Raw genomic sequence first — 12,346 nt, forward strand, 5'->3', positions numbered from 1 at the left:
TGGTGGTTCACGCCTGTAATCCCATCACTTTGGGAGGCTGAAGCAGGTGGATCACTTGAGGCCAAAAGTTCGAGACAAGCCTGGCCAACATAGCGAAAACCTGTCTCTACTAAAAATACAAAAAATTAGCCGAGCATGGTGGCGAGTGCCTGCAGTCCCAGCTACTCAGGAGGCTGAGGCAGGAGAATTGCTTGAACCTGGGAGGCAGAGGTTGAAGTTGCAGTAAGCCAGGATCACACTATTGCACTCCAGCCTGGGTGACAAGTGAAACTCCGTCTCAAAAAAAAAAAAAAGAAAAAAGAAATAAAAATAAAAATATTGGCTGGGCGCGGTGGCTCAAGCCTGTAATCCCAGCACTTTGGGAGGCCGAGGCGGGCGGATCACGAGGTCAGGAGATCGAGACCATCCTGGCTAACACGGTGAAACCCTGTCTCTACTAAAAATACAAAAAGAAATTAGCTGGGCGTGGTGGTGGGCGCCTGTAGTCCCAGCTACTCCGGAGGCTGAGACAGGAGAATGGCGTGAACCAGGGAAGCTGAGCTTGCAGTGAGCCGAGATCGCGCCACTGCATTCCAGCCTGGGCGACAGAGCGAGACTCCGTCTCAAAAAAATAAAAATAAAATAAAAAAATACAAATATTAAATTGGCCAAAAATCAGGAAATTCCAAATGCAAATCCAGATTTCTGGCTTTATTGAAAATTATGCACCCATTAATTCAACTAATATATCTCTGCAAGCTCCTTCTATGAACCAGCTTTCATGCCAGTGGTCCGGGCAGCAGTGGCAGGGCTGCCCTCCTTAGCTCTCCACCTCACCACGTTCACACAGTCCCCTGACATCCAAGTCCCTTCCTGGCCCTGTGACCATCTGTCCTTAACCCTTTCCTCATCCTTACCCCCAGCAATTGACGAACCACATCCGGGACACGCTGCCGGGGCTGCGGAACAAGCTGCAGAGCCAGCTGCTGTCCATTGAGAAGGAGGTGGAGGAGTACAAGAACTTCCGCCCTGATGACCCGGCTCGCAAGACCAAGGCCCTGCTGCAGTGAGGCTCCCCCAGCTCCTGCTCCTATCACTGAATCCCCGCCCCCAGCCTCTCAGCATGGGGCTCTCCCAGGGTTCCCTTTGCTGGGCTGCTCCTGCCTGCTCAGGCCACACCACTCTCCCCCCAGGATGGTCCAGCAGTTCGCCGTAGACTTTGAGAAGCGCATTGAGGGCTCAGGAGATCAGATCGACACCTATGAACTGTCAGGGGGAGCCCGTATTAACCGAATCTTCCACGAGCGCTTCCCCTTTGAGCTGGTCAAGGTAGGTCAGGCAGCCCTGGGGACAGGATGGCTCAGGACCCCCTCACCCTCACTCAGGAGTCTCTCTGTGTGTGCTTTTGCTGACCCCAACCCCAGAGGCCCTGATGCCCAGCCCTGGATGTGGTATGGGCCCTGTCTTGACCTCCCAGGTAGGAGGACAGGCCCTGACCAGCCTTTTCTCTGCTTTGCTATACAGATGGAGTTTGACGAGAAGGAACTTCGAAGGGAGATCAGTTATGCTATCAAGAATATCCATGGCATTAGGCACGTATTGGGGCCTGGGAGGGGGGCTGAACTCCAGAAGCAGGGGGTCTGGGACAGAGGCACAGGGAGTGATGAAGTGGGCCTCCCTCAGGAAGGACTGAGAGCTCTGTTCCCCAGTCCTCTCGACCCCAGCTTTTTGGCTCCCTGCATGACAGGTTCCAGCTTGGGGAGGTGGACCCGGGCCACCCCGCCTACTGCAACTTGCTGGGCCAACTGGGCACAGCCCAGGGCGCAGGTGGCCGGGGAAACACCCTCTGGGGCTGGGCCCATCCCCAGGGTGAGATAGCTCCCCTAGTGCCACCTGGGTGACTGAGCAAAGATGCCCAAACCACTAGGTAGGGCCTGGGGTGGAGCATCTAAGTATGAAGCTGTGTCCTTTTATGATGGCCGGGGACTTTGCAACCCTCCAGACCCTCCTGTATTCACATTAGCCCAGAGTCAGTCCCATTCCACCCCACTACCCTCGTTCTAGGCAACCTGTGGAGCAGGAAACAGGATTGGGAGGTGGAATCTGTTCCTCAAAAGCTTAGATCCCCTTCAGGGGCCCAGATCTATGCTGTGTTCATCCAACAAATCCACTGGGCAGGAAAATTTAAAGCACCTACCCTCTGCCAGGCAGTGAACAAGACCCAGTGTCCCCTGCTCTCATGCAGGTTCATTTCCAAGATTTGGCATGGAATTTACTTCCTGATAACTGCACTGGCCAATTCACAGAAAAAAAGATCTCTTTCCTAGTCTTAAAACAAAACACTCTATTCCTGGAAAGGCTCTTATGGAGAACCCAGTTTGGCAATTTTCAAGCCATTTCTGGCCATAGAAGCTTCTGTATGCACAGACCCTTATGAGGAAGCAAGACTTATATATCAGATACTCAGTCCTCTCAACCACCTCGTCTTGCCCCAAAGAGCCTCAATTGAAAACCTTTCATTAGGGCCCGGCGCAGTGGCTCACGCCTGTAATCCCAGCACTTTGGGAGGCCAAGGCAGGCAGATCATGAGGTCAGGAGATTGAGACCATCCTGGCTAACATGGTGAAACCCTGCCTCCACTAAAAATACAAAAAAAGGAGCCGGGCATGGTGGCGGGCGCCTGTAGTCCCAGCTGCTCAGGAGGCTGAGGCAGAAGAATGGCGTGAACCCAGGAGGCAGAGGTTGCAGTGAGCCCAGATCGCGCCACTGTACTCCAGTCTGGGCAACAGAGCGAGGCTCTGTCTCAAAAAAAAAAAAAAAAAAACCCTTCATTAGAACCCCTCCCTCCCATTTTACAGCTGGGGACACTGAGGCCCAGAGAGGGGTAGTGGAAGGGCCCTTCGGGCAGAGTTCATGGGCTTGGGGAGGGGCCTTGGCCTGGCCCTCCTGGTTGGCACTGGCCTGTGACACTGTGCCCTTCTCCCGCTCCGGGCGTTCAGAACGGGGCTGTTTACCCCAGACATGGCCTTTGAGACCATTGTGAAAAAGCAGGTGAAGAAGATCCGAGAACCGTGTCTCAAGTGTGTGGACATGGTTATCTCGGAGCTAATCAGCACCGTTAGACAGTGCACCAAGAAGGTAACCCGGAGGCCCGGGCCAGCCCCCACTGCCTCTGCCCCGCCCTGCACTGCTGCCAGGCGCTCCCTCCCCATGTCCCCCCCCGCCTCCTCGGTAGCATGTACAGACCTCAGCGGGGTGGGGAGGCAGGCCGCCACTGACCAGGAGAGAATGTGCCTCTGAGGGGGCCTCACCCACCCCTGGCCCCAGGTCTGGGGACCCAGGGATTGGACATGGGTGAGACGGGGATGATGGTTGGCTGTTTACCCCAAGAGCCCACCAAGAGCTCCCTCAGCTCAGAGAATAGGGCTTGAGGGGACCCTGCGCCCCCTCCCTGTCCTCAGAGGTGTCATCTTTGGGAGCTCCAGGGAGGGGTCTGGGGAAACCTTAGCCTTGGAGACAGGTGAAGTGCAGGGTCTTCTCGGGCACTGCTCGGTGGGCCTGGGTGGCCAGAGGGGTGCAGAGGACCCAGGACTAGCAGGTGCCCTGGCTCCCCGCTGTCCTTCATCCTCCCCATCCTCACTTCACCCTCACGCAGGACCCTTACGCAGGGCCTCTCCCTCCCTTCCATCCACATTTGGCCTTCCAGGGATAGAGCCCTTCTCCCATCTGCGCCACCACCCAAGCCTCACAGAACCACACAGGGAGGCAGGACAGGGAGGACAGTGCTCATTTCACAGCACGAACACTGAAGCTCCAGGAGATCAAGTGGCTTGCCCAAAGTCACAGTAGTCAGGAGGTGGCAGAGCTGTTACTTGAAGCCATGGCTCTGGACTCCAAGTCCAGTGCTCCTTGATTCCACCCTCCAGCCTCCCTTCCTTTCCTCTCCCCACTGCTGTCCTGGCCCCTCTCTATCACCACCTCCACTCTTTCTGTCTTTCCTCTTCTCTTTCTGTCTTTTGATTCCACCAAACCCCTGTGGAAGAGAGACAAGGAATGCCCCTTGAAGAGAAAGGGAGGGTCACGACCAGAGCAGGGAGCTGGAGAGTGGAGGTCAGGCTGCTATGCTGCAACTCCAGGAGGCCACCTCTGCACCATGATTTATGAGGATGGAGCCCCTTGGAGTTGTGCAGTGCATGGCCTGGGCAACTGGACGCGGCAACCCTAGAGATAGGAAATGGTGCTGAGGTTTGGAGTCAGGATGAAGCAAATTCCAGGACACTGGGAAACGTAGAATTGAACAGGATGGGTGGATGAGGTCCTGGCCTTGTCCTGGCCTGGGTCAGCTCCTTAGAAGAACCCAAGGCTGTGGACAAAGATGGCACTGGGAGAGAGCAGGCAGCCTCAGTGAGGCCGAGGAGCAGGGGAGCATCCCTGGGAAGAGGATCTGAACTCAATAGGGGTATTGTACGGAGCAGGGACTTGGTCCCTCGTACCTCTGGCCATACCCACGGAGCCCAGGGGATGCTTGGCAGCACCTGGGAGGTGCCGACCCCGGGTGGCGAGGGAGGGCCGGTCCCACGCTCACATTGTCTTCTGTTCTCTCTCTCTTTATCTGTGTCGATGTCTCTCTCTTCCCCCATGCCCGTGCCATCCTCTCCACCCCTGGATTCCTGTCTCTGCTTGGCTTTCACCCACTTCTCCTCCCCACCCACGGCTGCTCCTCCTCCTGTCCCCACCTCCTCCCCGGGTGCAGGACGGGCCTCTTCACACCTGACCTCGCTTTTGAAGCCACAGTGAAAAAGCAGGTGCAGAAGCTCAAAGAGCCCAGTATCAAGTGTGTGGATATGGTAGTCAGTGAGCTCACAGCCACCATCAGAAAGTGTAGCGAAAAGGTATGACGGCCGCCTGGGCGGGGCTGGACCTGGCCGTCCATTCCTTGTGGCCATGGCCTCCCGTGGGCAGAACGATCTCCTGAGCAGGCCTCACGGCTACTCACAGGGACCCAGCCCTAGTGTTTCCTGCCAGTTTCTAACCCTGGGTACTTGCACTCATGACTCCTCCAGGCCCCCATCCCTGCCAGAAGACTTGACTCCAACCCAAGCCTCCTTGGTGGTACCTATGCCAGTGATGAAGATATGTTAAGGAGATGGCAGCTGTTTAAAGAGCACCTACTATGTGCCAAGCACAGGCTAAGTGCTTGCCCTTACTATCTGACTCAGTCCTCTCAACCACCCTGAGACGTGGGTAGTGTTGTTATTCCCATTTTGCAGATGGCAAAACAGAGTCTCAGAAAAGAGAAGCAGAGTGTGATTCAGATTTAGGAAGGTCAGAGGAAAGGGTGTGAGGTCAGGGACTCCTGGGCAGGGGGAGCTGTCCTAGTTCCTCAAAACCAATTTGCCTAAAAGCATATTGGATTACTCACTTTACAGTGAGTAATCTGTGCATGCTAGACAGGGGCGGCCTCTTTTGAGTTGTCTGTGACTTTTTAGATGCCTTTTTCCTATTTGTCTGCTTTTGGGCATTTTGAGAATTTTTAGCCAGGTTGTCTAAAGCAGTTCTTCCCAGAGGAGTGCAAGAGAATCAGTTGCCTGCAGGAGCTTCTCCAGCAGGCTAAATCAGAGGTGCCAGGGGTGAGCCCAGCCTCACCTGTATCTGAAGGACTTTCCTATGCTGGTGGGTGGAGGCACATCCGCCTTAGCATTGAGTTTCAAGTAAGCATCAATCATCTCCATTCCTTTTTTTTTTTTTTTTTTTTTTTTTCCGAGATGGAATCTTGCTCTGTCACCCAGGCTGGAGTGCAGTGGCACCGTCTCGGCTCACTGCAACCTCTGCCTCCTGGGTTCAAGCATTCTCCTGCCTCAGCCTCCCGAGTGGCTGGGATTACAAGCATGCACCACCAGCCCTGGCTGATTTTTGTATTTTTAGTAGAGATGGGGTCTCACCACATTGGCCAGGCTGGTTTCGAACCCCTGACCTGAGGTGATCCGCCTGCGTTGGCCTCCCAAAGTGCTAGGATTACAAACATGAGCCACCGCGCATTCTTTTTCACTGAGCAGTGTGTTGTGTAATCCTTGTGTGTTGCTACATAAAGATTGGTCTCATGCCTTTTTTTTTTTTTTTTTTTTTTTTTTTTTTGAGACAGAGTCTTACTCTGTTGCCTAGGCTGGAGTGCAGTGGCATGATCTTGGCTCACTGTAACCTCCACCTCCTGGGTTCAAGTGGTACTTCCACCTCAGCCTCCCAAGTGGCTGGGACTACAGGTGAGGACCACCACGCCTGGCTAATTTTTGTATTTTTAGTAGAGACAGAGTTTCACCATGTTGGCCAGGCTGGTCTCAAACTCCTGACCTCAGGTGATCTGCCCACCTCAGCCTCCCAAAGTACTGGGATTACAGGTGTGATCCACCATGCCTGGCCGGTCTCATGCTCTTTAACTACTGAGTTGTATTCCACTGTAGAAATGTGGCATGATTTATATGTTCAATGTCCTCTTGACGGACATTTAAGTTTAAATTTTTTGCTTTTTTTTTTTTTTTTTTTTTTTTTGCCTTCACAAACGATGCTACAGTGAACATCCTTATAGATGTATTTGTAGTACTTATCCCGTTGTTTTTTCTTTCTTTTTTAGAGACAGGGTTTTGCTGTATCTCCCAACGTGGAATGCAGTGGCACCATCATAGCTCACTGCAGCCTTAAACTGGGCTCAAGTGATCCTCCCGCCTCAGCCTCCCAAGTAGCTGGGACTACAAGCACGTAGCACCACACCCAGCTAATTTTTTTGTTTGATTGTTTTTGTTTTGTTTTGTTTTTATTGTTTATTTTTTGGTTTTTTTTGGGGGGGGGACAGAGTTTCATGCTTGTCGCCCAGGCTGGAGTGCAGTGGTGCGATCTTGGCTCACTGCAACCTCCATCTCTCAGGTTCAAGCGATTCTCCTGCCTCAGCCTCCCGAGTAGCTGGGATTACAGGCGCCTCCCACCATGTCCAGCTAATTTTTCATATTTTTAGTAGAGATGGGGTTTCATCATGTTGGCCAGGCTGGTCTTGAACTCCTGACCTCAAGTGATCCACCCACCTTAGCCTCCCAATATGCTGGGATTACAGGTATGAGCCATCCTGCCCAGCCTAATAATTTTTTTGTTAAGACAGGATCTTACTATGTTGCCCAGGCTGCTCTTGAACTCCAGGCCTCAAACAGTCCTCCTGCTTCAGCCTCCCAAAATGCTGGGATTATAGGCATGAGCCACCATCTGGCATCAGTCCCTTCTTGATGGACATTTGGGTTGTTTCCAAATTTTACCATAATTACTGCTTTCCTTTTGGAATGAGAGTCAAAGTGTTTCATGGTTTTTAAATGTTTATATCTAGTAATCAGTCTTCTAGGAATCTATCCTAAGGAAACAATCGCAGAGAAAGAAAAGCAAAAATCTATCCACAGAGATATTCATTGTCAGGCTATTTAGAATATTGGAAAACTGGAGACTATCTGGCCAGGTGCGGTGGCTCACGCCTGTAATCCCAGTACTTTGGAAGGCTGAGGTGGGTGGATCACAAGGTCAGGAGTTCAAGACCAGCCTGACCAATATGGTGAAACCCTGTCTCTACTAAAAATACAAAAATTAGCCCGGCATGGTGGCACGTACCTGTAGTCCCAGCTACTTGGAAGGCTGAGGCAGGAGAATCGCTTAAACCGGGGAGGTGGAGGTTGTAGTGAGCCAAGATCACACCACTGCACTCCAGCCTGGGCAACACAGCAAGACTCCATCTCAAAAAAAAGAAAGAAAAAAAGAAAAATAAAAACTGGAGACTATCTAAATATTCACCAATAGGAAAATGGTTAAGTAAGCTGTGATAAATCTTTTCAATAGAATATTACACACCCATTAAAATGTTTATATAGGCCAGGCACCACGGCTCACACCTGTAATCCCAGAACTTTGGGAAGTTGAAGCAAGAGGATTGCTTGAGGCCAGAAGTTTAATATCGGCCTTGGCAACACAGCAAAACCCTGTCTCTACAAATTTTTTTAAGAATTAGCCAGGTGTGGCAGTGTGTACCTGCAGTCCTTGCTACTTGGGAGGCTGAGGCAGGAGGATGGCTTGAACCAAGGAGTTCAGTTGCACTACTGCACTCCTGGGTTATTTTAGAGACCCTGTCTTTAAATAAATAAAAAAGAAGTTAGAGGCCAGCCTAGGCAACATAGTAAGACCCTGTTTCTACAAAAATTAAAAAAAATTAGCTGGGCATGGTAGCACACGCCGGTAGTCCCAGCTACTTGGCTGGCTGAGGTGGGAGGATTGCTTGAGCCTGGGAGGTCGAGGCTGCAGTGAGCCATGATTGTGATCACACCCCTGCACTCCAGCCTGGAAGACAGAGCAAAACCCTGTCTTTAAAAAAAAAAAAAAAAAAAAAAAAAGCTTGGCCATGTGCAGTGGCTCACGCCTGTAATCCCAGCACTTTGGGAGGCCGAGGCAGGTGAATCACCTGAGATCAGGAGTTTGAGACCAGGCTGGCCAACACAGTGAAACCTGTCGCTACTAAAAATAGAAAAATTAGCCGGGTGTGATGGTGGGCACCTGTAATCTCAGCCACTCGGGAGGCTGAGGCAGGAGAATCACTTGAACCTGGAAGGCGGAGGTTGCAGTGAGCCAAGATCATGCCACTGCACTCCAGCCTGGGTGACAGAGTAAGATTCCATCTCAAAGGAAAAAAAAAAGACAGGGCAGGGGGCCGGGCGTGGTGGCTCATGCCCGTAATCCCAGCACTTTGAGAACCTGAGGTGGGTGGATCACAAGGTAAGGAGTTCAAGACCAGCCTGGCCAACATGGTGAAACCCTGTCTCTACTAAAAATACAAAAGTTAGCTGGGTGTGGTGGCGGGTGCCTATAATCCCAGCTACTCGGGAGGCTGAGGCAGAGAATTGCTTGAACCCAGGAGGCAGAGGTTGCAGTTAGCCGAGATTGAGACATTGCATTCCAGCCTGGGTGACAGATCGAGACTCCGCCTCAAAAAAAATTAAAATTAAACATTAAAAAAAGATGGGATTTGCTTGTCACTCCTTGGGGGAAAAAGAAAAGCAGGTTTCAGAAAAGAATATATGGTATTTTGGAGAAAAAATAATGTATGTGAATGATAAAATCCCAAAAGCGTATTCACCATAGGAATCTTTTGATTTTCACTTCACAGATTTTATTACTGGCATGCAGTAGGCACTAAGAAACATGAAGTTTTTTTTGTTTTGTTTTGTTTTGTTTTGTTCGAGATGGAGTTTCGCTCTTGTTGCCTAGGCTGGAGTGCAATGGCGTGATCTCAGCTCACTGCAACCTCTGCCATCCAGGTTCAAGCAATTTTCCTGCCTCAGCCTCTGTGTAACTGGGATTACAGGTGCCCGCCACCACACCCAGCTAGTTTTTTGTATTTTTAGTAGAGACGGGGTTTTACCATGTTGGCCACACTAGTCTGGAACTCCTGACCTCAGGTGATCCACCTGCTTCGGCCTCCCAGAGTGCTGGGATTACAGGCATGAGCCACCACGCTCAGCCCACTTCATACATTTCAGTCATGCTCTAATTTTTTTTTTTTTTTTTTTTTTTTTTTGAGACGGAGTCTCGCTCTGTCACCCAGGCTGGAGTGCAGTGGCGCGATCTTGGCTCACTGCAAGCTCCGCCTCCTGGGTTTACTCCATTCTCCTGCCTCAGCCTCCCGAGTAGGTGGGACTACAGGCACCCGCCACCACGCCTGGCTAATTTTTTGTATTTTTAGTAGAGATGGGGTTTCACCGTGTTAGCCAGGATGATCTCGATCTCCTGACCTCGTGATCCGCCCGTCTCGGCCTCCCAAAGTGCTGGGATTACAGGCGTGAGCCACCGCGCCCGGCGTCCTGCTCTAATCTTTTACAGTGAGTCTGTGTGATTTTTTTTCTTTGTCTTTTTTTTTTTTTCTTGAGACAGAGTCTTTCTCTGTCGCCCAGGCTGGAGTGCAGTGGCATGATCTCGACTCACTGCAACCTCTGCCTCTTGGGTTCAAACGATTCTTGTGCCTCAGCCTCTTGAGTAGCTGTGATTAAAGGCATGTGTCATCATGCCCAGCTAATTTTTGTAATTTTAGTAGAGATGGGATTTCACCATGTTAGCCAGGCTGGTCTCGAACTCCTGACCTCAAGTGATCCACCTGCCTCAGCCTCCCAAGTGCTGGGATTATAGGCATGAGCCACCGTGCCCTGCCATCTGTGTGATTTTTGTGAGCAGAAAAAACTGATCAGCAAATATTTGAAAAGGAAAGCTTTGGTCTACAAGGAGGAAACTGATACTTTTGCCATTTTGTTGTTGTTGTTGTTGTTGGAGACAGAGTTTCGCTCTTGTTGCCCAGGCTAGAGTGCAATGGCACATCTCGGCTCACTGCAACTTATACCTCCTGGGTTTAAGCGATTCTCCTGCCTCAGCCTCCCAAGTAGCTGGGATTAGAGGCACACACCACCACGCCCGGCTACTTTTGTATTTTTAGTAGAGATGGGGTTTCTCCATATTGGTCAGGCTGGTCTCAAACTCCCAACCTCAGGTGATTCACCCGCCTCAGCCTCCCAATGTACTGGGATTACAGGTGTAAGTCACCGTGCCCCACCACTTTTGCCTTTTGACTGGTTTAGTGGATCATAATTATTTTTTTCCTTATAGTCAAAACTCACCCATCTTTGTATGTGTATTTTTTCCTCCCCTCGAGTTTTCTAAGTTTAGCAAGTCACTCCTGCCAGAGGTTTAAAGAGTATTAATAAGTGAACTCTCATTACTCCTAGCCCTGCTGGGATTAGACTTGCCATCTCTGAGTGAAATCAAGAGTTTAATGTTGGGCAAGGGGTGTGCTGCTCAGTTCTCTCAACAACCCTAGGAGGGAAGGTATCATTACTACCCCGTTTTCCACATGGAGAAACTGAGGCCCAGAGCGGTCTGGTCACTTTTCTAAGGAGAGTCAGCAGACAGTGGCTGGCTTTGAACCCAGGGCTGAATGGCTCCAGGGGCTGTGTCCCTGACCGCTAACCCAGGGGGCTCCAGGCTGACCGTCCCCTCAGCCAACGGCTGAGAGGGGAAAGTTCCTTTTGAAAAGCTGGCGAAACGTCCTGGAAATGTTCAGAGGCCGCCAGAATGGAAAAAGTTGCTCAAAGGGAACAGAACTTCTCAAAGGGGTGGAGGCTGCCCTGCCATGGGTGACACGTGGAAAACTTGAGACATGTGACATCCAGGCGGTTAGTGGGAGAATTGGTCATGCTCTTTGGCAAATTGCTCCCTCCTCCTCCCTCCTTCTCCCCACTCCTCCAAACTCTACCCTGGGAGGGAGCACTTGGGACCACCTCAGAGGAGGCCTGCTGGTGGTGACCCAGTCCTAAATGTCTGCCCAGACTTGGAGACTGCAAAGAGCAGGAGCTCTTCCTTGAGCCTCAGGAGCAGTGGGGTCCGCAGGTTCCCTCTAGTCACTGTTCTTAAGCCCCTGGTCTCAGGCTGCCCCTCCCTCAGGCCTCCTGAGCTTAGCCACATCAGCCACACCCTTGGCACAGCCACAGGATGATGGGTGTGATGTGGGCATCCCTCGTGTTGGCACCCTGGACTGATATCCAGGGCACCGCTTTCTCCCCATCCTCCTGCCTCTCCCGATGCCCCTCCTCAAAACTCCTTGGCCCCCATGCTGCCCTCAGAATCACCACCTGTGACTCAGGCACACCAATCCCTGGGCCTCTTCCTCCACTGGGGGACCCACCTGAAGGGCCTGACCCAGCCACGGGAAGAAGGACGAGGAGCGCTCCCAGCTTTGCCCCATCACGCTGCCTGGGCCCCAGGTGGCCACCACGTGGGGAGGATGGGCCCACAGGACCGGAGCCCCTGGGGGTGGGCTCCCACCAACAGAAATGCACTGAGTCTCCTCCCTGGGAAGATCTGATCATGGGCCAGAGGGCTGAGGACCCTGTGCCACTCACCCTGGCATCCATCCTTCATTCATTCCCTCATTCTCCAACACGCCCTCTTCCAGCACTGGCCATGGGCCTGGCCCTGCCCCAGCCCTGTTTCAGGGGCAGTTGCAACCCAGTTGATTGGAGGAGGTGGAGTGGGAGAAGAGTGGAGAGAGGCCCCTAACTCAGCTCTCAGGCAGTCGGGGCAGGCTTTCTGGAGGAGCTGAAGTCCGGCAGAACCTTGTAGTCAAGTGAATCACCTGGGCTGTGTCCAGAGCCCGACTGAGCTGAGGGCACTATTCACAGGCAGAGGGGGATGGGCATGGAGCAACTTCCCCTTCAGCCTCCCTTCATAAGAACTGGGGGGAAAGGGGTGCTGCTGAGCTCCTACCCCAAGGGAGTGGGGTGGAGACAGTGTGGCTGGCCAGAGC

General features: G+C 52.1%; 1 protein-coding gene across 9 annotated transcripts in view; it reads left to right on the top strand.

Moving 5' to 3' along the window:
- DNM1 (dynamin 1) overlaps positions 1–12,346 on the top strand; it is a 53,396-nt gene that overhangs the window by 19,106 nt on the left and 21,944 nt on the right. For 8 of the 9 annotated variants that reach the window (XR_004053995.1, XR_004053996.1, XR_004053994.1 and 5 more), the window contains exons 7-10: positions 903–1,045; positions 1,173–1,308; positions 1,504–1,571; positions 2,979–3,117. Coding sequence is in view for 6 of the 9 variants with exons in the window: in XM_030919764.1 (XP_030775624.1) it covers positions 903–1,045; positions 1,173–1,308; positions 1,504–1,571; positions 2,979–3,117 (486 nt within the window). In the remaining 3 variants the exon portion in view is untranslated. Of the gene's footprint in view, positions 1–902; positions 1,046–1,172; positions 1,309–1,503; positions 1,572–2,978; positions 3,118–4,732; positions 4,872–12,346 lie in introns of all 9 variants that reach the window. The other variant, XM_010367791.2, reaches the window with a different exon arrangement.

This window comes from Rhinopithecus roxellana, chromosome 16, assembly GCF_007565055.1.
Source record: "Rhinopithecus roxellana isolate Shanxi Qingling chromosome 16, ASM756505v1, whole genome shotgun sequence".
Lineage (NCBI taxonomy): Eukaryota > Metazoa > Chordata > Mammalia > Primates > Cercopithecidae > Rhinopithecus > Rhinopithecus roxellana.